The sequence below is a fragment of the Mauremys reevesii genome, linkage group 2 (assembly GCF_016161935.1).
Source record: "Mauremys reevesii isolate NIE-2019 linkage group 2, ASM1616193v1, whole genome shotgun sequence".
NCBI lineage: Eukaryota > Metazoa > Chordata > Testudines > Geoemydidae > Mauremys > Mauremys reevesii.
In genome coordinates, this window is record NC_052624.1 from 18,429,277 (window position 1) to 18,456,595 (window position 27,319).

The 27,319-nt window shown below is 42.7% G+C and overlaps 1 protein-coding gene across 1 annotated transcript in view; it reads right to left on the reverse strand.

Annotated features, from left to right (window-relative positions):
* Window positions 1-26,734, reverse strand: part of PAXIP1 (PAX interacting protein 1) — a 91,146-nt gene extending 64,412 nt beyond the window's left edge. The window contains exons 1-5 of the mRNA XM_039525041.1: window positions 26,350-26,734; window positions 23,269-23,403; window positions 18,242-18,285; window positions 9,845-9,908; window positions 7,209-7,322 (exon numbers count right to left, since the gene is read on the reverse strand). Of these exons, the coding sequence (XP_039380975.1) occupies window positions 7,209-7,322; window positions 9,845-9,908; window positions 18,242-18,285; window positions 23,269-23,403; window positions 26,350-26,436 (444 nt within the window). The 5' untranslated portion in view covers window positions 26,437-26,734. The remainder of the gene's footprint in view (window positions 1-7,208; window positions 7,323-9,844; window positions 9,909-18,241; window positions 18,286-23,268; window positions 23,404-26,349) is intronic.
* Between the last annotated feature and the right edge of the window lie 585 nt (window positions 26,735-27,319).

A 27,319-nucleotide genomic window follows, 5' to 3' on the forward strand; every position in this document is an offset into this window, starting at 1 on the left:
TTCTACTCCTGAAGCAAATCTCAACCTCTCTGCCCACCATTCTCCTCTCCATCATGCTCTCCCTATTTCCATTCTATTTCATAATACAAGAATAAGAGGATGTTCAATTAAATTGAATGTCATATATTTAAAACTGATAAGAGAACAATCTGTAGGCCTCACCCCCACAACATATCAGAGGCCAAGCATTCAATAGGATTCAAAAAAGGATTGTACAGATAAGAACACTACATTTACATTAATTAAATACCAGAAAGGGTATAAACTCTCATGCCCGGGACCTAAATTAACCTTAAGAAGGATTTGGAAGATACTGCTTGTATAAATCAGTTAATCCAGAACTGTCCACTATGGAGTTTCTTACCCCTTCCTCTGAAATACTTTGTTCTGGCCACTGTCACAGATAAAATGCTGGTCTAGATGGACTACTGGTCCGACCCAGTATGGCAATTCCTACAATCCTATTTCCTCCATTAACTTCTCTCTCCATCCCTTTGGGACAGGGAGAAGGAGACCAACTTTCTACTTCTTCCTTGGTCTCTATTTCCCTTTCTTACCTTCTTTCATCCCCCCTCTCCCCACTAACTGCCAACTCATTTTAAAACTTCCCTCCCCCACCACATAGAGACAGGAAGATCTCTACAAACCCAAAATAAAGGTAAATGTGGAACCCTCTAAATCAAACTCATGTTATATTTGTAAGCCTTATCCCCACAGCCTCTACCTACCACCTTTTTCTTTGTCTCCCTTTTGTTACGTTATCTTTACATGGAACATAAAGGCATAGAAATGACTTTGTGTGTGTTTCTGTGGAGTGCCTGACAGAGTTTTGGGTATTATGTATAAAAGCACAATTCAATTAAAAAGTTTGGAGATTTTTATTCAATACTTGTTGTGCCCATCCCTGTGGGAACTGCAAACACCACAGATTACGAGTGATCGACAGATAGCACTCTCTCCTGTTGCTTTCAGCAGCATGTCAATTTTGGGTAGGAATTATACTTCCCTAGGAAAGCATAAGGAACTTGATTTTTCTTAAGTACAGAAACAAGAGAGATTTGGGAAGGTGAATAAGTGACTGTAGCCAAAAGCCCAGTCTATATTTAGATTTGGCTGGGAAAGAAGATCCACAGTTATTCTCCGTCTGTTCTTTTAAGTATTTAATTGAAAGTTCCTTAGCCATGGAAACCTATGGAGAAGGCTGTAAGGCCAGAACTTCATAGCATGCAGTAAACACAAAAAATAGAACAGCCTGACTAAGACTGACCAGGAGGTGCTGACCACACAGAGATAGGGGGGGAGGGATAGCTCAGTGGTTTGAGCATTGGCCTGCTAAACCCAGGGTTGTGAGTTCAATCCTTGAGGAGGCCACTTAGGGATTTGGGGCAAAAATTGGTCCTGCTAGTGAAGGCAGGGGGCTGGACTCAATGACCTTTCAAGGTCCCTTCCAGTTCTAGGAGATTGGTATATCTCCAATTATTACCTTTAATGGTATAGAGCCCTGTAAGACGTTTCCCAAGACCAACTGGAATAATTAATATTCCCTGAGCCACCTACTCAGAACTGAGATTTCAATGGACCTGAACGATAATCTCTGTTTTTAGAAGTGATGGTCCCTGAAGGAGCAGATCCAAAGGGAGAACTCTAGATTTCAAAAGACAATGATCTGAGTCTTCAGACAACTCAGCCAAAGCTTTCAAAGACCATAAATCAATTATAGGCGAGACCAACTGGCTTGGATCTGAGAAGGCCTTCAGAAAAAGAGGTTAGTTACCTGTAACTGGAGATTCTTTGAGATGTGTGGTCCCTATCTGTGTTCCACACATGGGGACGCATGCGCACCATGCGCCTGAGTCTGGAGACTTTTAGTAAGCAGTGTCCATTGATCCACACATATCCAATTGCTCTACTCATGCTCTGAACCAAGGGTTTAAGGTGGGGTGCAGACCAGTCGTCCCCAGTTCCTTCTCCTATCGCAAATCCAGTTATGATCCTCAGCAGAGGGATCAGAGGGCAGGTAGTGGAATACAGATAGGGACCACACATCCTGAAGAACCTTCAGTTACAAGTAAGTAGCCTCAATTTCTTCTTCGAGTCATGGGCCCTATGTGTATTCCACACCTGGGAGATTAGCAAGCAGTAGTCAAACAAGAGGTGGGTGCAAGGATGCAGAAGTGACGACTGACTGTAATACTGTTGTCCCTACAGCTGTATCTGTAGAAGAAGACTGGACCAAAACATAATGTCGTGTGAAGGTGTGTAAGGAACTCCAGGTAGCTGCCCTACATAGCTCTAGTAGAGGTACATCTTGCAGAGCTTGAGCTTGCAGATACTTGCTCCAATAAGCTTCAAGTTCAAAACAACACATGCTAGCACAGAAAGGCATAACAGAACAGAACAGAGGAATGGGGGAGGTATGAGAATGGTGTTAGTTAAAATGATAAAAGTTAATTTTATATATAGATAGATACACAGACACACTTTTAAAAATAGCATGTAAGTGCAGAAATAGAAATTGGACTTACTTACAGTAATGCCCCTTTTACTCCACTCTGATAGTGTACAGGAGACCTAACATGGGCCTAAATTTAATTTACACCCAATTTAAGGGTATAAATGAGAATCTGGCCCAATATTTATAATTTTGTTAAAGTTATAATATTGATGATTTATGGGAGCAAAGTCCAAAAAGACTGAAAAGTGGGTATTCACCCACGAAAGCTCATGCTCCAAAACGTCTGTTAGTCTATAAGGTGCCACAGGACTCTTTGCTGCTTTTACAGATCCAGACACGGCTACCCCTCTGATACTTGAAAACTCAATGACTATCTCTCACACTCCATGCCATTTACTAAAAGCTGAGAACAGAACTGAAAAGACCACCATCAACTTGAAAAAAATGCCTGAATTTGTGTACCTTCTATTGTTACAAAGGGGAAAATGTGTTGTTGTTTTTTTCCAGTTTGCAGTCAAATATACAAAGTAAAAATCTGTACACAGTCAATATCATTCTTTCCCCTTTCGGAAAAGTATGAATTACCCACATGCATGTTTGCAGGAGCAGTGCTATAATCAGTTATCTCCTTTGCTTGAAACGCCTTCAGACTTCATCAAGCAGAAAAAAAACTCTATTAATTTCTTTAAATTAAATTTTAAAAAACCCTTTCAGGATGTAATATTTAAAGGGCATTCTATCAGAAGCTGGGATTTTTAGTCAATTAAAAAAAATCAAATTGACAATGTCCCTTGAACTATATTTTGAGAAACGCAATTTCAGCTAATGGTCATCCAGCATTATTGCTGGAAAGCAAAACTCGCATTCACACATCATAAAACCGGGCTGCGGGAAGTATTCGCAGACATGTGCTCCTATTTTCTTTTCTCATTGGCAAGTATTAGACATCTCGTTTTATCTCATCCTATTTAGTCATAATGACTTGTAAATCTTTATTGATATCATGGCTATTGTCAAAGCGAATTACTCCACAGAAGTACTCTATTGTATTATGATAAAGAGGACTTAGAGTAGTTATCTTATACAGTCTTTTTCCTTTAGTAATTATGTAAAATTAAATAAGATGTCTGAAAGTTTAGAGCGAAGATGTAACGTAGGGCGCGCACACATCCACAAAAATGACAGTTAAACAATATGAAATGCTCATGTGTTTTCTCTAACATCATAAATATGCATCGAGCTCAAAACATAGAACATAGTGTTTCTGCCCAAAAAAGCTTATAATTTAGGGCTTCGATCCCGCAACACTCAGCAAAGCCCACAAGAAGCCCACAAGAGTGGGAGGCCACAAGAAAAACCAGTCAGCAGGGAATGTCCTGTGTATGAATAATGATCTGGAGGATGGCGTGGACTGCACCCCCAGCAAGTTTGCAGATGACACTAAACTGGGAGGAGTGGTAGATACGCTGGAAGGTAGGGATAGGATACAGAGGGACCTAGACAAATTAGAGGATTGGGCCAAAAGAAACCTGATGAGGTTCAACAAGGACAAATGCAGAGTCCTGCCCTTAGGACGGAAGAATCCCATGCACTGCTACAGACTAGGGACCGAATGGCTAAACAGCAGTTCTGCAGAAAAGGTCCCAGGGGTTACAGTGGATGAGAAGCTGGATATGAGTCAACAGTGTGCCCTTGCTGCCAAGAAGGCTAACGGCATTTTGAGCTGTATAACTAGGGGCATTGCCAGCAGATCGAGGGACGTGATCATTCCCCTCTATTCGACATTGGTGAGGCCTCATCTGGAGTACTGTGTCCAGTTTGGGGCCCCACGCTACAAGAAGGATGTGGAAAATTGGAAAGAGTCCAGCGGAGGGCAACAAGAATGATTAGGGGGCTGGAACACATGACTTATGAGGAGAGGCTAAGGAAATTGGAACTGTTTAGTCTGCAGAAGAGAAGAATGAGGGGGGATTTGATAGCTGCTTTCAACTACCTGAAAGGGGGTTCCAAAGAGGATGGATCTAGACTGTTCTCAGTGGTAGAAGATGACAGAACAAGGAGTAATGGTCTCAAGTTGCAGTGGGGGAGGTTTAGGTTGGATATTAGGAAAAACTTTTTCACTAGGAGGGTGGTGAAGCACTGGAATAGGTTACCTAGGGCGGTGGTGGACTCTCCTTCCTTAGAGAGGTTTAAGGTCAGGCTTGACAAAGCCCTGGCTGGGATGATTTAGTTGGGAATTGGTCCTGCTTTGAGCAGGGGGTTGGGCTAGATGACCTCCTGAGGTCCCTTCCAACCCTGATATTCTATGACCAATGGGGAGAGAAGATACTTTCAAATGGGGGGGGGGGGTGTGTGCTTTTTGTTGTTCTCTCTGAGACGAAGAGAGGGATCAAGCAAGTAATCCAGCTCCTACTGAATGATATTATTTCTGTAATTTTAGATGTAAGTAATAGCAAGGAAATGTATCTTTTGTTTTAGCTTGTGAATTTTCCCTATGCTAAGAGGGAGGTTTAGTCCTGTTTTTTGTAACTTTGAAGTTTTGCCTGGAGGGGTATCCTCTTTGTTTTAAATCTTACTACCCTGTAAAACTACCTTCCATCCTGATTTTACAGAGGTGCTTCTTTTATTTTTTTCTTTATTATAAAGTTCTGTTTTTACGAATCTGATTGTATTTTTAGTGTCCTAAAAACCCATGGATCTGGTCTGTAATCATCTTGTTTACCTATTTGGTTGGTATATTATTCTCAAGCCTCCCCAGGAAAGGTGGTAAAGAGGCTTGCGGGGATATTTTGGGGAAACAGGAACTCTTTTTCCTGAATCTTTGTCTAACTCACTTGGTGGTGGCTGCGACACTGTCCAAGGACAAGGAAGAATTTGTACAGTGGGGAAGTTTTTAACCTAAGCTGGTAGAAATAAGCTTAGGGGGTCTTTCATGCGGGTCCCCACATCTGTACCCCAGAGTTTAGAGTGGGGAGGGAACCCTGACACTTGTATAAAAGAATTATTTCTCAATCAAAAAATTCCAAACTTGACAAAGATCTACACAACAAGTTTAAAGTATACATTTTAGACCCCCAATTCAGCAAGCCTTCAGACACATGTTTAACTTCACAATTTTTTTATAGACTACTCACATCCATAATGTCAAGCATTTGTTAAAGTACTTGCAGGATCAGTGCCTAAGTTACCAAAGCACAAAACAAAAAACAAAGAAAAACCTTGATAAGATAGCTAGAAATGTCTAAGTAACATTTTTTGTGGTTTGGTATCAGAGGGGTAGCCGTGTTAGTCTGGATCGGTAAAAGCAACAAAGAATCCTGTGGCACCTTATAGAGTAACAGATGTTTTGCAGCATAAGCTTTCGTGGGTGAATACCCACTTCTTCTTCTTCTTGCATCCGAAGTGGGTATTCACCCACGAAAGCTCATGCTGCAAAACATCTGTTAGTCTATAAGGTGCCACAGGATTCTTTGTTGCTTTTGTGGTTTGGGTTTTTTATATTTTTAAATATTTAATTATGGTTTGAGAACAAACACATTAGGACTTTTTTTCCCCAGAGAAGTAAGTACCTGAAATAAGTACTTATACTGGAACTGCCATAATTAGAGCATTACTAATCGGACACTATAAGACTTGATTCTGGTGGTTTCTCCGTGTGCCATCTCTGGCAAAGCCCTTAGCCTATTATTCAGTTTCCCCACCCATATAAAGGCAGTACCACTTACTTAATCTGAAGGTTAGCTAGGGTTTGTGAAGAGCTATGAATATTAAAAATTCTGTATAAATGCTCAGTATTTTTCATCAAAATATTATGCAGTAATTAGTGGGACAAAATAACCCTTCATCTTCCTCCAAGAGGAAAATCCTTTGGGAATTTTGTTATTTAGGGTTGCCTTTTGGATTCTTCTCCCCATACACATACACCCCTAAAATGTCAACAAAATGGAAGGCACTGCAAATCTTTTTTCAGTGATAGTCTAGTAATAAGATTATAGAGTCAATATGTTGTTTTCAGTATTTCTACTCTAGCCTTGTAATTTTTCTTCAGGAATGCCACTAAGTAATTATAAAGGACATATACTAATGCACATGCACTACTGACTAGTGCTGGGGTAGACAACCTATGGCACGTGTGCCGCATTCGGCACGTGAGCTGATTTTCAGTGGCACTCACACTGCCTGGGTCCTGGCCACCAGTCCGAGGGGCTCTGCATTTTAATTTAATTTTAAATTAAGCTTCTTAAAACATTTTAAAAACCTTATTTACTTTAACATACAATAATAGTTTAGTTATATATTATAAACTTATAGAAAGAGATCTTCTAAAAACATTACAATGTATTACTGGCACACGAAACCTTAAATTAGAGTGAATAAATGAAGACTCGGCACACCACTTCTGAAAGGTTGCCGACGCCGGGACTAGTGTATATGAGTAACTAGGAAGGCAACTGTAAAGCCAGTTTAGACATCAAATAGTTATTTGATAAATAAGTTTTTATGCAGCTACAAATCAGATTAGAAATACATAAACTGAAGCTGGGATACCTTTTGAATTAATCAAACTCAAAGCTCTAGGGAAAATAAATATGAGACAATTAGCTGCAATGCATTAACATGATCAGTTCAGCTGTTCAAATCCAGCGAGCAATTTGAGACTCTAAAGAACTTCAGGAATGGTGAAAATTGTTTGATTATTCAGAAGCAAATGAGAACTACACCAGGAAAGATTGTACATGTAATAAACTCTTACCCCCTTTGGCTCAGGCACAATCAAATGAGTACACTTATTATTGAGGCTCAACTGGCAATCCCCTCCATAAAAAGTAATCAAAGCCCACAGCACACTTCGGTCTTCAGATGAAATCTAATAGGAAGTTAAAAATAAACCTTTTAGATGTATGCAACAACACTTCTTTTGCTTGAAGAGCATTATTATAGCTTGTAAAATACTGTTTAGCAATTTGACTAATGTTCTACTTTGCACCATTTTTAAATAAAGGATTAGTATGAAAGTTTACAAAAAAACAGTGAAAGACAATTCCTTAACCCATACACTGAGAAGAAACTTTAGAGATGTTCTTCACTTTTGCTAACCTGAAAATAAGGTATTATTGGGGGGGGGGGAGGGAAGCAAGTAACAACTATAGAACTAAAATGCCAATATCAAGTTTTGTAGATTCATTCAAGACAGCCTGTTTATTTAGCTTCAACCATTACCTTACAAAACTGGCTACTCGAAAAAACCCCTCTTATAATAAAAAGGACTGCTTTATGGACTTTACTTGCATCAACATTCTCCAACCTAGGGAATGTCATTACCGAATAACAACCAAAAATCTGTTGGTTATCCAAGGCAATGGCTACCTAATTCTTAGGCATTGTATGTAATTGTAATGATCAAGACACCCGCAGCCTTAAAAAAAATCCCAGCTTCAATATTCTTCAAATGAACTTATCCTCATCCTTAAAAATCTGAAGTATTAATGTCTGTTAGGGAAAATGGCACTAACAAAAAGTAAAATAGAATTAAAACCAAGAGACCACATTTAACAACACATGAAGACAATCAGAAGTGCTTGTTGCCTCTAACAGATTATGTTCTATTCTGCCTGACATGCCAGGTAAACCTGGACAATCATTCGTATGCAACAGAAAATTAACATTTTTCCTTACAGCACCAGCAATAGCAGCAATTTAAAACTATAGGGCATCAACCTGTAAAGGTAAATGCACCTGTTCACACACTGATTTCAATAGGAATGCTCACAGTGTTCAGAGTTAAGCAAGTGCATACATCTTCCCAGGGCTCTAGCCTAGCCTGTCTCAAATTTTAGATGTGGCACCTCCAGTAAAGTGTTAGTGCACAGAAGAATAGGTATAATTATAGCGATCAGTTATTCTGCAAAGTTTTCCTGCTTAGTGCATGGATAACAAGCAAAACAAAAAATCCCAAAAATAAGAAGTTGCAAATAATTTAAAAGTAAAAGGCACATAATTCCTACATGCTGCTCTCTGCATACTACAGTATCTCTTTACTGCTGAATGCCATATAAATCATTCCCCTTTTATGCTAAGCGTTGAATGATTGTGTGGATCCCCATGTGTGATATCCAATTCAGTAATTAGGGTTATGCTGCTCAGGTAGTGGTACACCAAAGAAGAAAAGTCATGGTACATGTAGAAAGATAAGGAAAACAAGAATCAGAATACAAAAGTATCAGAGGGGTAGCCGTGTTAGTCTGGTTCTGTAGAAGCAGCAAAGAATCCTGTGGCACCTTATAGACTAACAGACGTTTTGCAGCATGAACTTTCGTGGGTGAATACCCACTTCTTCGGATGCAAGTAGTGGAAATTTCCAGGGGCAGGTTTATATATGCAAGCAAGAAGCAAGCTAGAGATAATGAGGTTAGTTCAATCAGGGAGGATGAGGCCCTGTTCTAGCAGTTGAGTGAAAACCAAGGGAGGAGAAACTGGTTCTGTAGTTGGCAAGCCATTCACAGTCTTTGTTTAATCCTGAGCTGATGGTGTCAAATTTGCAGATGAACTGGAGCTCAGCAGTTTCTCTTTGAAGTCTGGTCCTGAAGTTTTTTTTGCTGCAGGATAGCCACCTTAAGATCTGCTATTGTGTGGCCAGGGAGGTTGAAGTGTTCTCCTACAGGTTTTTGTATATTGCCATTCCTAATATCTGATTTGTGTCCATTTATCCTTTTCCTTAGAGACTGTCCAGTTTGGCCAATGTACATAGCAGAGGGGCATTGCTGGCATATGATGGCATATATTACATTGGTGGACGTGCAGGTGAATGAACCGGTGATGGTGTGGCTGATCTGTACATCGGCCAAACTGGACAGTCTCTAAGGAAAAGGATAAATGGACACAAATCAGATATTAGGAATGGCAATATACAAAAACCTGTAGGAGAACACTTCAACCTCCCTGGCCACACAATAGCAGATCTTAAGGTGGCTATCCTGCAGCAAAAAAACTTCAGGACCAGACTTCAAAGAGAAACTGCTGAGCTCCAGTTCATCTGCAAATTTGTCACCATCAGCTCAGGATTAAACAAAGACTGTGAATGGCTTGCCAACTACAGAACCAGTTTCTCCTCCCTTGGTTTTCACTCAACTGCTAGAACAGGGCCTCATCCTCCCTGATTGAACTAACCTCGTTATCTCTAGCTTGCTTCTTGCTTGCATATATAAACCTGCCCCTGGAAATTTCCACTACTTGCACCCGAAGAAGTGGGTATTCACCCACGAAAGCTCATGCTGCAAAACGTCTGTTAGTCTATAAGGTGCCACAGGATTCTTTGCTGCTTCTACAAAAGTATACAAATGTATTGTAATTATTCTAAGTTATATTTCTTTAAAATGGTTATATTCTCACCTGAGAGAGACAAGCAGTGACTCCAAAAAAGATCTGACATGATTCGGGAGAGAAACCATTCACCCTGGGAAACAGATGTCAAGGACATAAACAAAACCAAAATGGAAATTTTTTGAGGGGTTTCGGAAGAGAATTAATGATGTTATGCACAGCACTTCGCATAGATTTGACCATTAAAAAAGCCAAACCAACCAACCAACAAAACGCTAGTCTTTCAAAGTGAGAGGTTTTTTTCTTCAAGTTGCAAGTTTCAGTAAAAATTTAAAAGTTTCTAGTCAAACTGATCCAGATTACTTCGAACTACTGCGGGGGCCCTAAATGGTACAGTGAACTGGCTCCTCCTGGACAGCCTTTTCAGCACATTCTATCCCACTAAAAGAAAAAAAGAAAAACAAAGACATGAAACCATCAACTTATTTTTCAGACATGTATCTTGTCTTTATAACCACGGGCCCTCCATGTAGGAGGATCACAATCACATAACTCTGCCTGACTTTTTGATATTTTATTCCTGTTTTTCTTATGATTTAGCTCCTGAACCTACAAACACTAACACTCTCATTGGGACCACTTATATGTGTCAAGTTAAGCATGTACAGAAGAAGGACCTTAATTTTGACTTAGTTTTGTTCCCCCGCCCCCACCACGTGCTTTGGAAGGGCAAGGGAATCATAAATATTATAAACAATACTAAGATTTCGTTTTTTGGATTTCATTGTCTTTTCAGAGCAGTTGAAACACAGCAGTGAAATGGTGCTCTTTTTGTAAAGAGTTCAACAAAATCTAATTAAAAATTGATTTGTACTTCACAATTTATACAGAACGTATGTGTATACTTCTTGCTGATATACTCCTGTTCTCTGTACAGTTGAGGGCACCAGTGAAACTAATGAGACACTTGGAAGTTATTTACTGAGCTACTGCTGCTCAATATGCTGTGAGCAGCTGCTAAGGCAGGGACTGGACCACCACACCTCATCCAAACAGCAGAGGATTCTGCCTTAGCTCTTTTTTAGCAGTATCAAAGTGAAACTTATAAGAACTTTCAGACAGCTTAATAGTACTATACTGAGAAAGAAAAAAAAAAAGAAAACGTATTCAAAGATGGCAATAGCATGCCCATTATTGTACATTTCTATTGGCTAAACCTGTAACAGGTTGTCTGGAAGAGTTATTTTTCAAATGTTTACAACGTTCAGCAGAACTTTGAGGATAAAAAACATTTACAGTCATTTTAAGTAGTACTCTCATATGCCTCCATGGCTTCACTTTTTTCCCCCTTAATACACACACACTAGAGCTTTTGCCTGGCCTTGGTTTTTGTTTGAAAACACTGATTAGAGAATGCTGGAAACTGCCAGGCAACAGAAGGAAAATTCTTCAAATTAAGTCAGCACCACAGAATACACAGGACATAAACATATTAATAACACTATGCACATTTTAACCACAACATGCATGTTTAAGAAAAAAAACATTGTTGAGACATTATTTTATACAGGTGATATAGATATAAATACACACACACATACTGTAATTGACATCACATAACGCAAAAACCTCTTATGATTGCATCTTTAATTCCTATATTACCATAAAGTGCCATGAACACGTACAGCACCCTGTAAATAATAACTAAACCACAAGGACTGAAGAAAGACCATACATAGCAAGTGGAAAGCTGTCAATGACTGCCACAGCACACTAAAATTTACAAGAATATAACCAGTTTTACTGCTGTTACATATAGAGTTCAAACAGCAATAAGACTAATGAAAAGTTCTTGTATGTTTCACTTTAATACTGCTTAGAAACATATAATAGAAGGCAGAGGTTCAATCCTTTGCTATTTGGTGGAGGTCTGTTCCCTGCATTAGCAGCTGCTCATAGCATACTCAGCAGCAATTTCTGTGTTTCAATGGAGCTCTCACTTGTATACAGAGCAAGAGTGGAACTGATCCTTTTCATTCTGCCTCTAAGAAAAATTAGAAGAAGCAGAACAAAGGTGTGAAAAGTGGGAGCAGAAGACGAGAAAGAAAGAATGGGAAATGTAAAGCTGTTATTTTCCAGCAGCAAAGAAGCAGAAGAGTGCAGACTGCCTCCTACCCTCTGTCAGAGCAGTGAGAAAGAGAGAAACTCCTCCCACTGCCTCTTCGGTTGCTAGTAGGGAGAAAGTATAATTGACCCCCTTTTCAGGATGGTAAAATAGGAAAAATGATCTGTGCTCACCTGAATATTTCTTTTCTTTGAGTAATAAGAACAGCAGATCCATTACAATGTGTACGTCAGCCTGCTTGCAGGTTGGGGACAGAACCAGATTTGTCAGACGCTGGCACCAGGGGAATACCCTGCTCCCTTAAGTTCCCTACCGCTGAGATAACTTCTACAGCCAGGATAATTCAATTTCAGTTCTAGTCACGCCATCTCAAAAAAGATACATTAGAATTGGAAAAGGTACAGAGAAGGGCAACAACGATTAAGGGTATGGAAAAGCTTCTGTATGAAGAGTGATTAAAAAGACTGGGACTTTTCAGCTTGGAAAAGAGACAACTAAGGGGGGATATGATAAAAGGCTATAATATCATGACTGGTGTGGAGAAAATTAATAAGGAAGTATTATTTACTCCACATAACACAATAACCAGTCTCTTCTCCCCTCCCCCCACAATGAAATTAACTGGCAGCATGTTTAAAATAAAAGGAAATATTTCTTCACATAACTCACAATCAACCCGTGGAACTCGTTGCGAGGGGATGTAGTGAAGGCCAAAACTATAACACTGTTCTAGATATGTTCATGGAGGATAGGTCCATCAGTGGCTATTAGCCAAGATGGTCAGGGATGCAACTCCATGCTCTGGGGTGTCTTTAGCCTCTGATTGCCAGGAGCTAGGACTGGATGATGGAATGGATAACTCAAGATTGCCTGTCCTGTTCGTTCCCCCTGAAGCTCCTGGCATTGGCCACTGTCAGTTGACAGGATGCTGGGATAGATGGGACCACTGGTCTGACCCAATATGGCTGTTCTTATGTAAATCTACCTTCCTAAATAGTAGGTTGTGTTAACTATATTTTCAGGAAAAACATAAGGGTTTTTCCTACTACAAAGCATGGTAAATTGCACTTAACAACAACAAACCCAAATCTTTGGATGTCCATAGCCATCTCTATTCTGTATGATCCATTTGTGTGCAGGATGGGCCAGATCTGGGGACCTCATCACTCTAAGAAAATAATTTTCCATGTAATCACAGATAATTTTTCTATTCTTCATTCCAAGGTCCACAGAACTGTTAAAATGGGATTTTTATAGCAGTGTGCCTCCAGGGTGAGAAGCAGGGCCATCATTTTAATATGGATATCCAAAATGAGGTAGTGCATATATTATATCCTCCATCTTCCACTGGGCAGTAAGCATGGAAAAGACTTCTGCCAAAACTAAGGAAATGGCATTCACTAAGACTGGATGACCAATATACAGAATTTGGTGAAGTTATGTATTGATGGCTATGTGGCAGTCTAGCAGATCTCGATATTGTATAGGAGACATGACTACTCTGCCCTGAGACTGTCAGTGCTCCTAAGGACTGGACTTTGTTATCTATGGAAGGAACAGTGCTCTGAGACCTCAATTAATCACTGTGTTCTAGCTGGTGGATGCTGTATTCTCTCTTTCTGGAATCTTCCCTGAAAAGAATCAGGAGAACCACCAAAAAAAGGCAGAGAATATACAACTGGAGCTAGATCTCTGAAAACAGATAAGATTGGGTAAGAGGCAGAGGAGATATCTATCCAGTAATTCCAGGTATCGTATACACTTTAGATCACAGAAGCATGCCTCTGAATGAGTTCCGAATTCATAATAGGCTCCTAAGAACTGGATTTTTGTTTCTGATACTACTTGCTTTCCATTATGGCCATCTTCATCTTCTGTTATTCTTCTAAGATGAAACCTTGTACTTGATAGTATTTATCCTCATCCCCAGACAATGACCGACTTCCTTGCTACCATATGCATGTATTTGTCCTGAATCCAAGATACTCCAGGAACCATATCACTCAGTGTATTTGCTTCAGCTTTCTCTTTGTACAGATCCCTGATCAGAAAAATTGTCTAGAAAAAGATAAGCAAATGTCCTTCTTCCCTAAATCCAGCATTATTGATACCATGATCCTAGAGAGAGTCCGTAGGGAGCACATTGTAACATCAAATGAAAATGATTGAAGTTGAGAAAAGAAAAAGGGTGTGATTCATCTGCAAAACATAAAGAATTGTCTGAAGATAGTAAAATGGGAATGCTCTGAAGACAAACCTCCTTTAGATGCCTCAGACAGGGCCCTGCTCTGCTTCTCCCTGGTTCTCTGAAGCTAAAAATGAGGAGCAGGCTGCAATCCATCACCAGATGAGCATGACTGATGACTGAATTCATGTGATGTCCTTTGCATGGGTTGCTGAGACTGGGAACTAGATAAAATTGTTCCTGTAATTCTTATGTAGCTCCATAGGGTTTTCCCTCTGGACAGTGTCCTGTGATGATGAAAGCTATAGGTATCCCTATAGATACTGGAAAAAACTCAAAAGGGTAAGGGGAGTTCAGGGGAAGCTCCCAAAAAGTAAAATGCAGCCCTGGGACACTAATCTAGTGTAATGAACTAAATTGTTAGTCTGAAAAATCTGAAATAAATTTTGTAATTTTCCTCAGAAAAGTTCTGCAGCCAGGGGATCTGGTTGAGCCACCTGTTGCTGCGGAGGCAAAAAAGAAAATGGAAGGAACTTCAGAAGGCAGGGCATTCCCTGCTCCCAGTCTCTGACAGGTCTGCTTCTGCCCCTACTCTGCAAACAGACTGAAATTCCAATTGTAATGGAGCTGTGGACCTCAGCAAGACGAGGACAAGCTCCAAAAGAACTTATCAGACAAGTCAAGAATGACATAAAATATAGGGCCCCGCAGGGACAGGACATGATACTTCCCGTACAGGACATGCTTTTGTTGTCTCTAAATAAGTAAACAAACTCTGCAATAGAGCATTCATGGTGGAATTTCAAAAGTGATTAAGTGTTGGCCTAATTCTGCTGCCAGTGAAGTTGTGGAAGTAGTAAGGCCAATGCTGAGCACTTCTAAAAATCCTATCACAGGATTATTTTCAGATTATCCCTCCTCACACTTTCTAGCAGCTTCCCCTGGACCCATAAGGGGTGCACCCTCAACAGCTCTCAACTTTCTTATCAGATTCTGGCAAATAGCTATAGTCTACTGGCTAGTAGTTTTCTAGCAGCTATCTGGTAAGCATTTCAAGCCCTTTTAAACATTCAAAGGGCAGAAAAAGATCACTGCATCTTTGGCAGTCAAAAAGAACTCTATCCTTTTATACCTGAATCTGGTACAAAGGGAAGAAAAGGTAACACAAGATTCTGAGCTCATCTGCCAGGCAATTCTCACAGAAGGGAAGCATCAGCCTGAATCACTGTCTGTTATAAAGGGTCTCCTAGGATCAAATTTTCAAACAAGCTTCAAACTTCACCCTTGCAATAAGGTTACTTCATTACCCAATCTGCATCCCTGGACACAAACAGGCTATGCACAAACAAACTGGTGAGGTAGGCAACTACCTGGTTTCTTTGTGCAAATCCAAACTGCTTATGCACAAGTGTAGAGGTCTGTCTGAAAATCTGGCCACCAACATCCAGAAATGATAATGATAACATGGTATTTTTCTGCTTACTTGTGTCTCCACAGCTTGCAGGTTTTGCTTTATTTAATGTAGAGATTGTAAAAAATTCTGAATCGATGTCCTAAAGACTGGGAGGAGCTGCATGGCTTCCCCACACTGCCCTGCCAACATGCAAATCCTTCCTTTTCACAAAGCGATTACTCTATATCTGACCTATCAGTACTCATCCTCAAAGGAAGCCTGCATAATATTTTCAAAAGACGAGCCTGGGAGCCTAAGTTCATAATTTTGCTAGACACTAAAAATCAGGAACTGACTAGAGACCATGGATTTATGGTTTATTACAACATTCTATAACCCACAAACAACACCCCACCCCCCAGCTGCTTTCCTCCCAATGACTGGAGAGGTGTTAATGGATCACTTCACTTGAATGGTCTCTTGAAATATGTAGTAACTACTTAAGCTAAACAATTTGTTCTATCTTGTATTTAGCCCATGTTGTCTCTCTACTATCCTGGCACTGACTTGGCTACAACACTGCATAAATCCTTCTCTGGACATCCCTATTGGCAAAAAAGTGTAAGAGCTTGTCTACTCTTACCAGGGGTTTGCCATGTGATGATCGATGCATCGGCAGCCAATCGCTCTCCCGTCGACTCCTGTACTCCACCTGAACGAGACGCGCAAGGGGAGTCGACGGTGGACCCCGCGGTAAGTAGATATAAGTACGTCGACGTCAGCTACGCTATTCACATAGCTGAAGTTGCGTAACTTAGATCGATCTCCCCCTGTAGTGTAGACAAGGCCTTAGCATCCACATCCATTCAATCTTTGGCTTGGCAGAAAAGCCAAAATGTTAAGTAGCCTTAGGGCCTTCAATTAAAACAACATTGAAGGATGGCATCGCTACCAACTGAAAAATACACTAAATTTTTTTTTAAATGACACCTTCAATAAATAGTAATAGAAGTAATATAGCATGGGGAATGCACTACCACATGCTACAGTGTTATGAATGCTATTAAAGAAATCACCTGGCAACATGGGCAGCACGTGACCCACTGGCTGTGGGAGGCTAGCGCCTAGTCCTACCCTTTCCACCCAAAGCCCCACCCAGGAGTGCCGGGAGGGTGGGTGGCACAGCCCCAGCCCTGGAGCACTGGGGGGCAGTGTGGCCCCAGTGCCAGCCCCAGCCCAGGCCACGGTACTGAGTCAGGGGAACTGGCAGGAGGGGTCTGGGGGTGCAGCATAGGTGGGGCCAAGCCTGGCTGTTTGGGGAGGCCTGGCAATAATCATTACAGATAAATTATACCACCATTTTTATATGTTCATATCTTTAGAAGTTCACTTATTTGGCTGAAATTTCCATACTTTGCCTCACCTGAAAGATTATTTGTTTTGAAAGTGTAAACTCTGAAAAAGTGAAAAAAAAATCCTCACTTTTCCCCATTTTAAACGAATGTACTACTTTTCCCTTCCTCACAAATAATTCACAAATGGCTCAGTTTTGAAACTTGCCTTGCTAATAGCCTTCACAAGCAAATATGTCCATGAACAAGTTTTTAAAAACTTGGCAAAATAAAGTGATTTTAAAAAAAATCACCCTTGGACATAAGCATCTGCTAACCATTTCTACAATGCCTAATTAAGGCCTATCACTCTTTGTTACATTAACACTGCATGTTCTCCCCATCCAATCTGAAATGCACAGGGGTAGCTACTCGTGGGCTGCTGCTTGGAAAACTTGCTGCAGAGATACTGTACATATCTCATTGAAACAGAAACAAGTTACTGCAAAAGAACTGCCACAAACTGAGAGCATTAAAAAAATAAAGGGATAACCAATTTAGAGCATCTGTGAAATGGTTGCTCCATAGGCCGATAGACTGCAAATTCAAAACTTTCATTAAAAATAAATAATTCTGGCCCCTTTATACAAAAGATACAATCATCACAACATAAAGAGACATGCTGCTACTGAGTTAACCCAGACTTGCAGAAAACTGTCTCAAGGCAGTAGTAGAACCAAAGGCTGGGGAACTTGCCACTTTATTCACCTTCACTGAAGGTTTAACTTCAAAGTCTGACTGGAACCACTGAAAGCTGATAATGCTGAAGTTGTCTTTGCAAGTCATCCATGCGACTCCCACCCCCACACTTCTTCATTTTTTATTAAATGGAAATGCAATACATTGTAAAATACAACACTTAGGCCAGATAAGGTTGCAAAATTAAAATAAAAGTCAAGGAAGTGCTAAGTTATGGTTATACAGCAACATTGACTCAGCCAACCTGCACAAACAGTGTCATCTGATGCAGATTTTACAGCATAAACACTAATAAAGCTACATTCTTAATCAGAAAGAACAGGTATAGATAATACTAGACATATACAGTGTAACCGAAGTACTATTTATTTGCATTGTGATGACACTATTATTAGATCTTTAGGCCTCGATACTGCAAATGTGTATGCATGTGGTTTACATTTACTACCACAGGTAGTAACAGTGGGACTACCTGCATTAGTAAGGTTAACCACATGTGTAAATGATTGCAGTATCAGGGCCTTATCTTCTGTATTTCCTGATTTTTGGCTTTAACAGTGAACCCATATTGCTGCAACAGATTTTAGCATTTAATATGCAGAACATATACTTTAATTTTGACATATTTTTCATACAGTATGTTCCTATTGAGTCGTTCAAATTGTAAGGATACGGCAGAAGAGCTCCACACTGAACAGACAAAGTCACCCAGGAAGGCTGCAAGACAAAATTAATGAAGTATATTTTTAGTGAAGTATCTGCAGTAATACACACAAATAATAGTTTGATTTCTGTTTGTATTCATTTTAAAACCACTCTTCAGTTCTATACCTTTCATCTTAGGATCACCAAGTGCTTTATAAACAATTTACTTAATGTTCACAACACCCCAAATGATATTACTAGCTTTTAAACACAGCTAAACTGATCAAGGCAGCAGCAAAGATTGGAATAGAACCCAGGTTTCCTGACTTCCAGTCCCCTGCTTTAAACACCCTATATTTAGACTCCCTTAAAGATATGTAGAATCCAAGATATATGTATTTATTTTGAGGATTTAATTCTCTCCCCTTCCCAAACATTCATTTTGTTTTTCCTTAAACTTTTTTAAGCTTTACCTTTTCCATTTTCTCTATTTCTTTTCCCTATTTTAGCTACACACTATAACTCCCTCTCTCTTCATACTTAGGCTTATCTTCTTGATTTACAAGCTCATACTATGATGTTATCAGATCAGACTAAACAGTTTAGCTGAAAGTCCTGCCCTTCTACTTGACAAATGTTTAAAAAAAAAAAAAAGTTGGTACTACTACATGAAATTAAATTCTTTAAATTAAAGCCATTAGGAAGTGGAAAGCACTGTCAATGCTTCTAAATCCTTCCTCTGCACCTAAGACTGACAGCAATCTCCTTGTTTGTGCATACATAAGTAAGTCACAGAACATTCATCAGCCATAGCATACAATGTGTCTGCAAGTGCCCCAGCTGAACAGATCCATATCTACTGTATACAAAAGCAGGGGCACTGAGTCACCAGAAGAGATAGAACTTAGAGAGGCAGCATTGTCTAGTGGATTAGCCAGTGGGCCAATGGAATCCATGCGCAGGAGCCCTGGCCAACTGGGGGGCCCCCAGAAAAATGGGTGTCCCCGTGCCCCAACCTGCTTGGTGCTCCTGCTGGGGAGTGGGGGGAAGCCCACGTGCCCTGACCCCGCTCTCTAGCAGGAGTACCAGATGGGGCAGGAGCACTGGGTGGGCGGGGGAAGCCCGCACCCAAACTCAGCTCCCTGGCAGGAGTGTGGGATGGAGGGGGAGCAAGGGGCCCCCCCTTGCTCTGGCCCAGGGCCCCACAAACCCCTAAATCCACCTCTTGGCACTGGAATGGGTAAGAATCTGGAAACCTGGGGTCTGTTTCCCAGCTCTGTGACTGGCAGGGAAGTGTCTCAAGGTCACACAATTTTGTGCCAGTTTCCCCATCTATGAAGTGGGGCGTGTGACCAAATGCAACCCTGTATTTACACCCAACACATTAGTGTAATAATCATGCATAACATATGCCTTGTGATGTATCATCTGAAATCTAACAACTCACTGGTCAATAATATCATGGTGAAGTGTGAGTAGCAACATTACATTTAAAGTTATGAACATAAGCTGAAACTGACTGAAATGTGTTTACCAGACAAGTCTGGGAGGACTAAACTTGTTCCTCAAAGACAAAGGACAAGCTAACACCTCTAGCCAGGTGTCATCACAGCTGATTGGCAATCACTGATCAAGTGGCCATTCTTTGGCACTGGAGGGGAGCAGGAACAGATCAATCTCATTTTAACAAATAACATGGAACCTCTCACCATGAGACTCCATGTCTCCATCCTCAGGAAGATGCATGTCAAAGGGTGACTAGACTATAAAAGTGAGGGGCAAAACCACCCCAGGTATTCTAACTTTCTTTCTCTCCCTATCTCTCTCTCTCTCTCTCCCTTTCACCTAAGACAACAAAGGAACCAGACTCTGGACTTTGGAAGGGTTCTGATCTGAGAATTTGGTCAGACCCATTGCTGGGAACATGTGTAAGGATTTTACCTTGAACTAAGTCTTGTTTGTTAAGTTTTAGTTACTAGAAAACGTTTTATCTTTATTCCTCTTTAATCATTTCTGACTTTAATGCCTTATACTTGTACTCACTTAAAATCTCTCTCTTTGTAGTTAAAGAAAATTATTTTAACCTTTGATCAAAACTAATCCAGTGTTGTATTTAAGCTGAACTTTTGGATATCTCCAGTTAAAAAGCAAACTGTTGGATACTGATCCCTTATAGGGGCAACAGACCTCTAACATCTGAACTGTCCAGGAGAGAGCTGGACAGTGAAGAACACACATTTTGGGGGAATTTTGGGACTGGGAGTGGGTTGGGGTCAATCTGCAAGTGGTAACCAAGGCTGGTGGAAGCCAGAAGGTGACTGGAAGGCTGCAGCTATACAGATGCTCAGGGCGTGACCTGCATACTATTTGTTAGGGGCCCAGGTTGGGAGCTACAGCAGCAAAGCATAGTGAGGCACCTAATGTTGAAGGGCAGGTGGTAACACAACCTATCTCATAGAACTGCCCCCTGCCTTTACTAGCAGGACCAAGTACTGATTTTGCCCCAGATCCCTAAGTGGCCCCCTCAAGAACTGAACTCACAACCCTGGGTTTAGCAGGCCAATGCTCAAACCACTGAGCTATCCCTCCCCCCTCACTAGTCTGGACTGCACCCCAGAATGTGATAGGGAGAAATGATACTCCCCTTCCAATGATCTCACAGATGAAAAGCATTGTAAGAGAGCTAAGTATTATAATCACTATTACTAAAGTAAAGAGCCAAAAACATCTTAGAAAATGGACTTGTTTGATTTGTGTTTAAATAGAAACCTGCTCCTACTGGAATTTCATTTTTGATTTCCACTAGTTCCTGTTAGTTTATTTGTATTTCTACACTGTCTTGCAAACTCAGGTACTATAGTAGAACCTGAAAGTTACAAACACCTCGGGAATGGAGGTTGTTCGTAACTCTGAAATGTTCTTAACTCTGAACAAAACAGTATGGTTGTTTTTTCAAAAGTTTACAACTGAACATTGACTTAAGATAGCTTTTAAACTTTACTTTGCAGAAAAATGTTGCTTTCCCCCCTTTTTTGGGGGGAGGGTAAACTTTATGTTTAATACAGTACTGTACAGTAACTCCTCACTTAAAGTCATCCCGGTTAACGTTGTTTCATTGTTATGCTGCTGATCAATTAGGGAACATGGTCGTTTAAAGTTGTGCAATGCTCCCTTCTAACGTCGTTTGGCAGCCGCCTGCTTTGTCCACTGCTTGCAGGAAGGGCAGCCCGTTGCAGCTAGCTGGTGAGGGCTTGTAACCAGGGTGGATCGGCAGCCTCCCTATCAGCTCCCTGCTCCCCTAAGTTCCCTGTGCTGCAGCCACCCAGCAGGCTATCAATTGCTGGGCAGGTCCGCTGTCCCTCCCCACACTGCCAGGTGCTGCTCCTGCCCTCTGCCCTGGAGCTGCTCCCAGAGATTCCTGCTTGCTGTGCAGGGGGGAAGGAAGGGAGGGCTAATGTAAGGGTGTCCCCCTCCCCCCCTGCTCCTGCACCCCACTTGCCCCTTCTCCATATAGAGCAGGGAGGGGACATGGATGGAGAGAAACAGAGAGAGCCTGGGGCAGCAGCTGCTGTCTCAACTTCCTGATCCACTTAAAAAGACAATGCACTGAAGAGTGGGTCTGCTTACTTAAAGGGGCAGTGTGCATCTCTCTTTCTCCCACACACAAGGTGTGTGTCTGTCTCTGTCTGCTATGCTGTCTCCCCTCCCTCGTGTTCGCGCTGCCTTGTGTGAGAGGATACACTAACAACAATGTGTTAACCCTTGAGGTCTCAGCCGAGTGCTAGTTCATCATTTAGCAGCAAGGCATTCCCTGGGACATATCCCTCCCTCTTCCACCCTCTAACTTCACCACCTCAATCAAGCTTCACAATCATCATAGCTGCGAACAGTACTGTTTGTTTAAAACGTATACTGGGTGTATATCTATCTATCTATCTAATATAGGTTTTTGTCTGGTGAAAAAAGTTTCCCTGGAACCTAACCCTCCCTATTTACATCAATTCTTATGGGGAAATTGGATTCGCTTAACATTGTTTCACTTAAAGTCGCATTTTTCAGGAACATAACCACAATGTTAAGCAAGGAGTTAGTGTATTTGCCTTTTTTTTTTTTTTTTTTGGATCTCTGCTGCTGCCTGACTGAATACTTCCAGTTCCAAATGAGGTGTGTGGTTGACTGGTCATTTTGTAACTCTGGTGTTCGTAACTCTGCAGATCTACTGTACAACATATTATGAGCCACCAGAATTCAGTATTGCCAACTTCTAGCATTAAAAAAAAATAAAATAAAAGTCATGGCCTCTCATCCCCAAACCATGAGATTTTTAAAATAATATATTCTAAGATCTTTATATTGACTTTCTGGCTCTTAAACAATTAGGTTCACATTTTCAAGCTTATTTCCACAAACATGAAATCAAGAAACACCCTTTTTTTTTTTTTTTTTTAAATGAAAGCTGAGATTCTGGTGTATTCACAAGACTCCAGCACTTTAAGAAAAAACACCAAAAGATTCATGATAACATCACAAAAGCTGGAAACATTGAGATGTATATGGAATCTACCTAGGTTTTACTTTTTAAAAAACAGGTCTCAAAATGTGCATGTGAAGAAGAAATGCATATGCAGATGACTTTTTATAACAGAAACTGATATATTTTATTGCCAGCAGCTGCAGATAGACTTTCCCAGGCAAAATAATTGTAAAGTGACTAGGACCACATCACCCTAGATAACCGAGGAAGAAAGGTGAAGGTGATAAAAAAAATGGGAAGGGCAATGAGAACAGGCAGGCAACTAGTAACCAAAAAAAAAGGGGGGGGGGGAGGAGGAGCGGAAGAGCACAGTCGTGGTAAAAGGGATATACTAAGCTTTGGAATCCTATGTAACTGTCATTCAGAAAATAAGGTGGGCACCAAATTTAGAAGCAGGTTAGACACCCCTCCCCGACTTTCTTCACACATCAGATGAACATGTTTAAAACCCAAAATACAATTAATTACAGTGGGAAACAATTATATTAACACTTCTGCCATGTTATACAGCAGTTACTTACCTTTACCACAGGGAGATCGAAGACCTCACGAGATTCTCCAACCTCGGGATTGTCCCCATCTTCCGAAATAATGTGGGAAGCCAGTGCATTATAAGAAACCTCCTTTGCTTTCCCAGCTTTCAGAAGCTGAATAACCTAAAAACCAAAGAGCAAGACAAATGAAAAGGTCATTTGATAATTTTTGATTTGGGAAAAATATGAATGTAGCAACACTAACAACCCTTGGGAGTTGGAGAAGTAATATTTCACTTAGTTATCTTCTTGTTTTCTTATAGAAAACAATTACATTGTAGGCAAGGCTGGTAGCACTGCCTGTTCCATACCCTTAATCATTTTTGTTGCCTCTCTCTGTACCCTCACCCTTTTTTGAGATGGGGTGACCAGACCTGCACGCAGTATTCAAGGTGTGGGTGTACCATGGATTTATATAGTGGCACTATAATATTTTGTCTTATTATCTACCCCTGCCCTAATGGTTCCTAACATTCTGTTAACTTTTCTGAATACCTTGGCGCACTGAGTGGATGTTTTCAGAGAACTATCTACAATGACTCCAAGTTCTCTTTCTTGAGTGGTAATAGTTAACTCAGACCCCATCACTTTGCATGTATAGTTGGGATGTTTTCCAATGTGCATTACTTCGCATTTATCACCAATGAAATTCATCTGCCATATTGTTGCCCAGTCACCCAGTTTTGTGAGACCCCTTTGTTACTCTTCACAGTGTGCTTTGGACTTAACCTGGGGGTCTCAAATTTCATTGCACCACAACCCCCTTTGGACAATAAAAATTACTACGCAACTCCAGGAGGGGGGACTGAAGCCTGAGCCAGCCCGAGCCCCTGGGAGGGGGAGAGCCAAAGCCCAAGGACTTCAGCCTCAGGCAGGGGGCCTGTAACCTGAGTCCCAATGCCCAGGGCTGAAGCCCTCAGGCTTTGGTCCTGGTCCTAAGCAAGTCTAAGCCAGCCCTGGCGCCCCATTAAAATGGGGTCATTGCCCACTTTGGGGTCCCAAACCACAATTTGAGAACCACTGAAGTTAACTATCTTGAGTAATTTTCCATCATCTGAAAACTTTGACACTTCACCTTTTATCCCCTTTTCCAGATCGTTTATGAATGTTGAACAGCAACAGGGGACCAGGGGAGATGGAAATGAGTACACTGGGACAAGGAGTCTGCTGAGACTGGGAGCTGGAGGGGAAGAGAAGGCTGAAACTGGTTGGGCACCACAGAAACACCATTGAGAAAATTAATAATTCTGTCTCCGCTACGGAGTCTGAATAGTGTGCAGTAAATAAGGCATGGGGTTACACACACTGAACAATGAGGATAAAATAAAATACTGAATAGCCGCTCATTAAGTAAGCAACATCCATACTAGCAAGGAATGAGGCAGGGTTTTCTCATGGGAAAAATAATACATAATTGTATAATTAAAAACTTCTCATAATGCATACGCACAAAGGGCCTGAATTAAGGCTGCACAGGCAACATTAATTCTGGCATTTCCTATCTTTTGGGTGCTTTACTTTGCTACTTTAATAATAAAAACACTTTTTTGTGTTTAATAGTAAATAGTATAACTACAAAAACAGAACAAATCTAGGTAAACTGTTTCTGAAAACTACCATTTTTTAATTCTGTCTCTGATGCAAGTGCACCCTACCATTAAGAAACCCCTGACAACACCACCCCCTCCCTACCACCGCTCAGCATGTATCCCTGCAGGTGGCACTTCAAGTTCTATTTTATTTTCAATCCTGGAATGTTTGTGATTTCTTAGAATGGTCTGATTGGGGCCTTGTGTGCTAATTACTGACAATCAGCCAAAACTTTGTAAAGAAGTTAGACTGCAAGAATATTCTGATTTACTTTAAAAAGTAGAGCTAAGTTCTTGTAACCAACTGCTGGTGTTGATGACGATAGGTTTTTTTATACAATTTTAATACTTTCAGAGATGAATGCTTCAAGTTTATCATATGAAACTATAACAAGTCTTAAAAAGCCCCCAAACCACATTTTCCCATGCAAAAAAGTAATAACTGCCTGTTTTAACAAAGTTATGTGCAAACATAGTAACTAAATAAGCTGATCACATGCCTAGTCCACATATTTAAGTGTATTAATTATAAATTCAAGAACACAATGACAATGTTCTCCATCCCCCACAAGCTAACTTTCTGCATAAAAGCAAGTATGACCAGTATGCTCTGGAGCTGGGGAGAGAGCTGTCACTGGGGTCAGGGCCCATGGTCAGGTGCTGGGGTGGCAGGGGGGGTTATCAGTGGAGTCAGTGTCCATAACTTGGAATTTGGCATGGGGTGGTGAAGGGGGTATGTCAGTGAGGTCAATGCCTGCAACCTGGAGTTGGGCATGGAAGAGACGGAGCAGTCAGTGCCCATGGCTTGGACCTGGTCGGAAGGGTCTGTCAATGGGGTCAGTGCCTGCAGGCTGGCGCTAAGCATATAGGGAGGGAAAGACTGTCAGTGGGGTCAGTGGCTGTGACCTGGAACCGGGCATAGGGAGGAGCGGTCCCTCGGCGGGATCTGTATTGGCCGCCTGGTGATGGGCCGGGGGAGGCTGCCTGTCGGTGCCCACGAGCTGGCCCGGGCCCTGGCTACAGGCTGGCCCCAGGGAGGGGAGGGCTGTGGGGGAGTCTGTACCCGCGGGCTGGCCCGGAGGAGGGTGAGGGGCTGGCTGGGGGGCCGTGCCCACGGGCTGGCCCCGAGGGGGAGGAAGGGGCCGGGGTCGGCGCTGTCCCAGCCGCTTAGAGCACGGGCACTGGCACGGTCCGGCGCAGCAGCAGCAGCAGCAGGCGGCTCCCGGCCCGCCCGCCAGTTCCGCAGGAAGTCCCTCTCCCCCGGCCCGGGCCTGCGCACCAGGGCGGCCGGTTGTGCGGCGCGAGGGTACAGAGGCTGCAGCCCCCCCAGAGAGAGCGCGAGTGCCTCCCCACCCCCCGCCTTTGTGCGGCGCGAGCTTTAAAGCGGCGCGAGCTTCCACGGCTGTCACCGGCGCGAGCCGCGCGGGGAAGCGGTGGAAGAACCCACAGTGCCCAGCGGGGTGGGGGGGTGACCCGATACCTTGGGGTCGATGTCTCCCACAGCGAAGAACTTGACATCTTTAAACATCTCCTCGGGCACTTTCAGCTCCTCCCCGCCCGCCGACATGGTCCCGTCCGTGCGGAGCCGCGGCCCGCGCTCCCTGGGGCCAGCCCGGCGCTCACGTCCCCTCCCCCGTCAGAGCAGCCGAACCGCGGGAGCAAGGCGCGCGCTGCGGAAGGCACCATCCCCCGCCGGGACCCGGGGGGGAGACTGAGCCGAGCGGTCCGATCAGCGTCCCCGGCGGCTACGGACTCCCCCGGCCGCGCCTCCGGGCACGGGCTCTCCCGGAACCAGGGCCGAGCGCCTGCGTTCAACTACGCCACGGAGCCTGCCGCTCCCCCCTTCTCCCCGCGTTCAATGGACTCTCCCCAGCGAACGGGGCAGGCGGCGGGGATGCCTAGCCCCGCCCATTAACAAACAACAGGGAGGAGGGAAGCCGCTCCCCTCGCAGGCCCCGCCCCTCCCTCATGCCCCCGTCCGCCCCGTACCTCCCCCTGCTCCGCACCCCAGTCCCCTCCCCCACCTCCTTCCTGGCGCAGCGCCACGCCGCCAGCCTTCTCCCAAGCCCCTCCCTTCAGCCCCCCCGCCCCTCCTCCTCCCTGGGCACATGTGGGAGCCTCCCCCCCCGCCCCCCCCCAGACACAGGCCGGGGCCGGGGATTGCTCGGGCTCACACAGACACTGCCTGGTGTGGGGGCGGGGAGAGGTCTGGCTCTGTCCCGCAGCCTCCCTCCCTCCCTCCCCGCTGTGTAGTCAGACGGTGAGAGCCGCCACCCCCTGCAGTGAGATTTACCCCCTCAGGGCGGGTCCACACAGGGAAATTGACCCGAATGGTTACTAGGCAGCAGCTATTCCGGAACAGGCCCCCCCCCTGTGGACACTCTACTCTGGCAGAAATGTCACTTTGTTCCAGAATCATGAGTGTTCTCTGTGAGCATGCTAGGTCCACG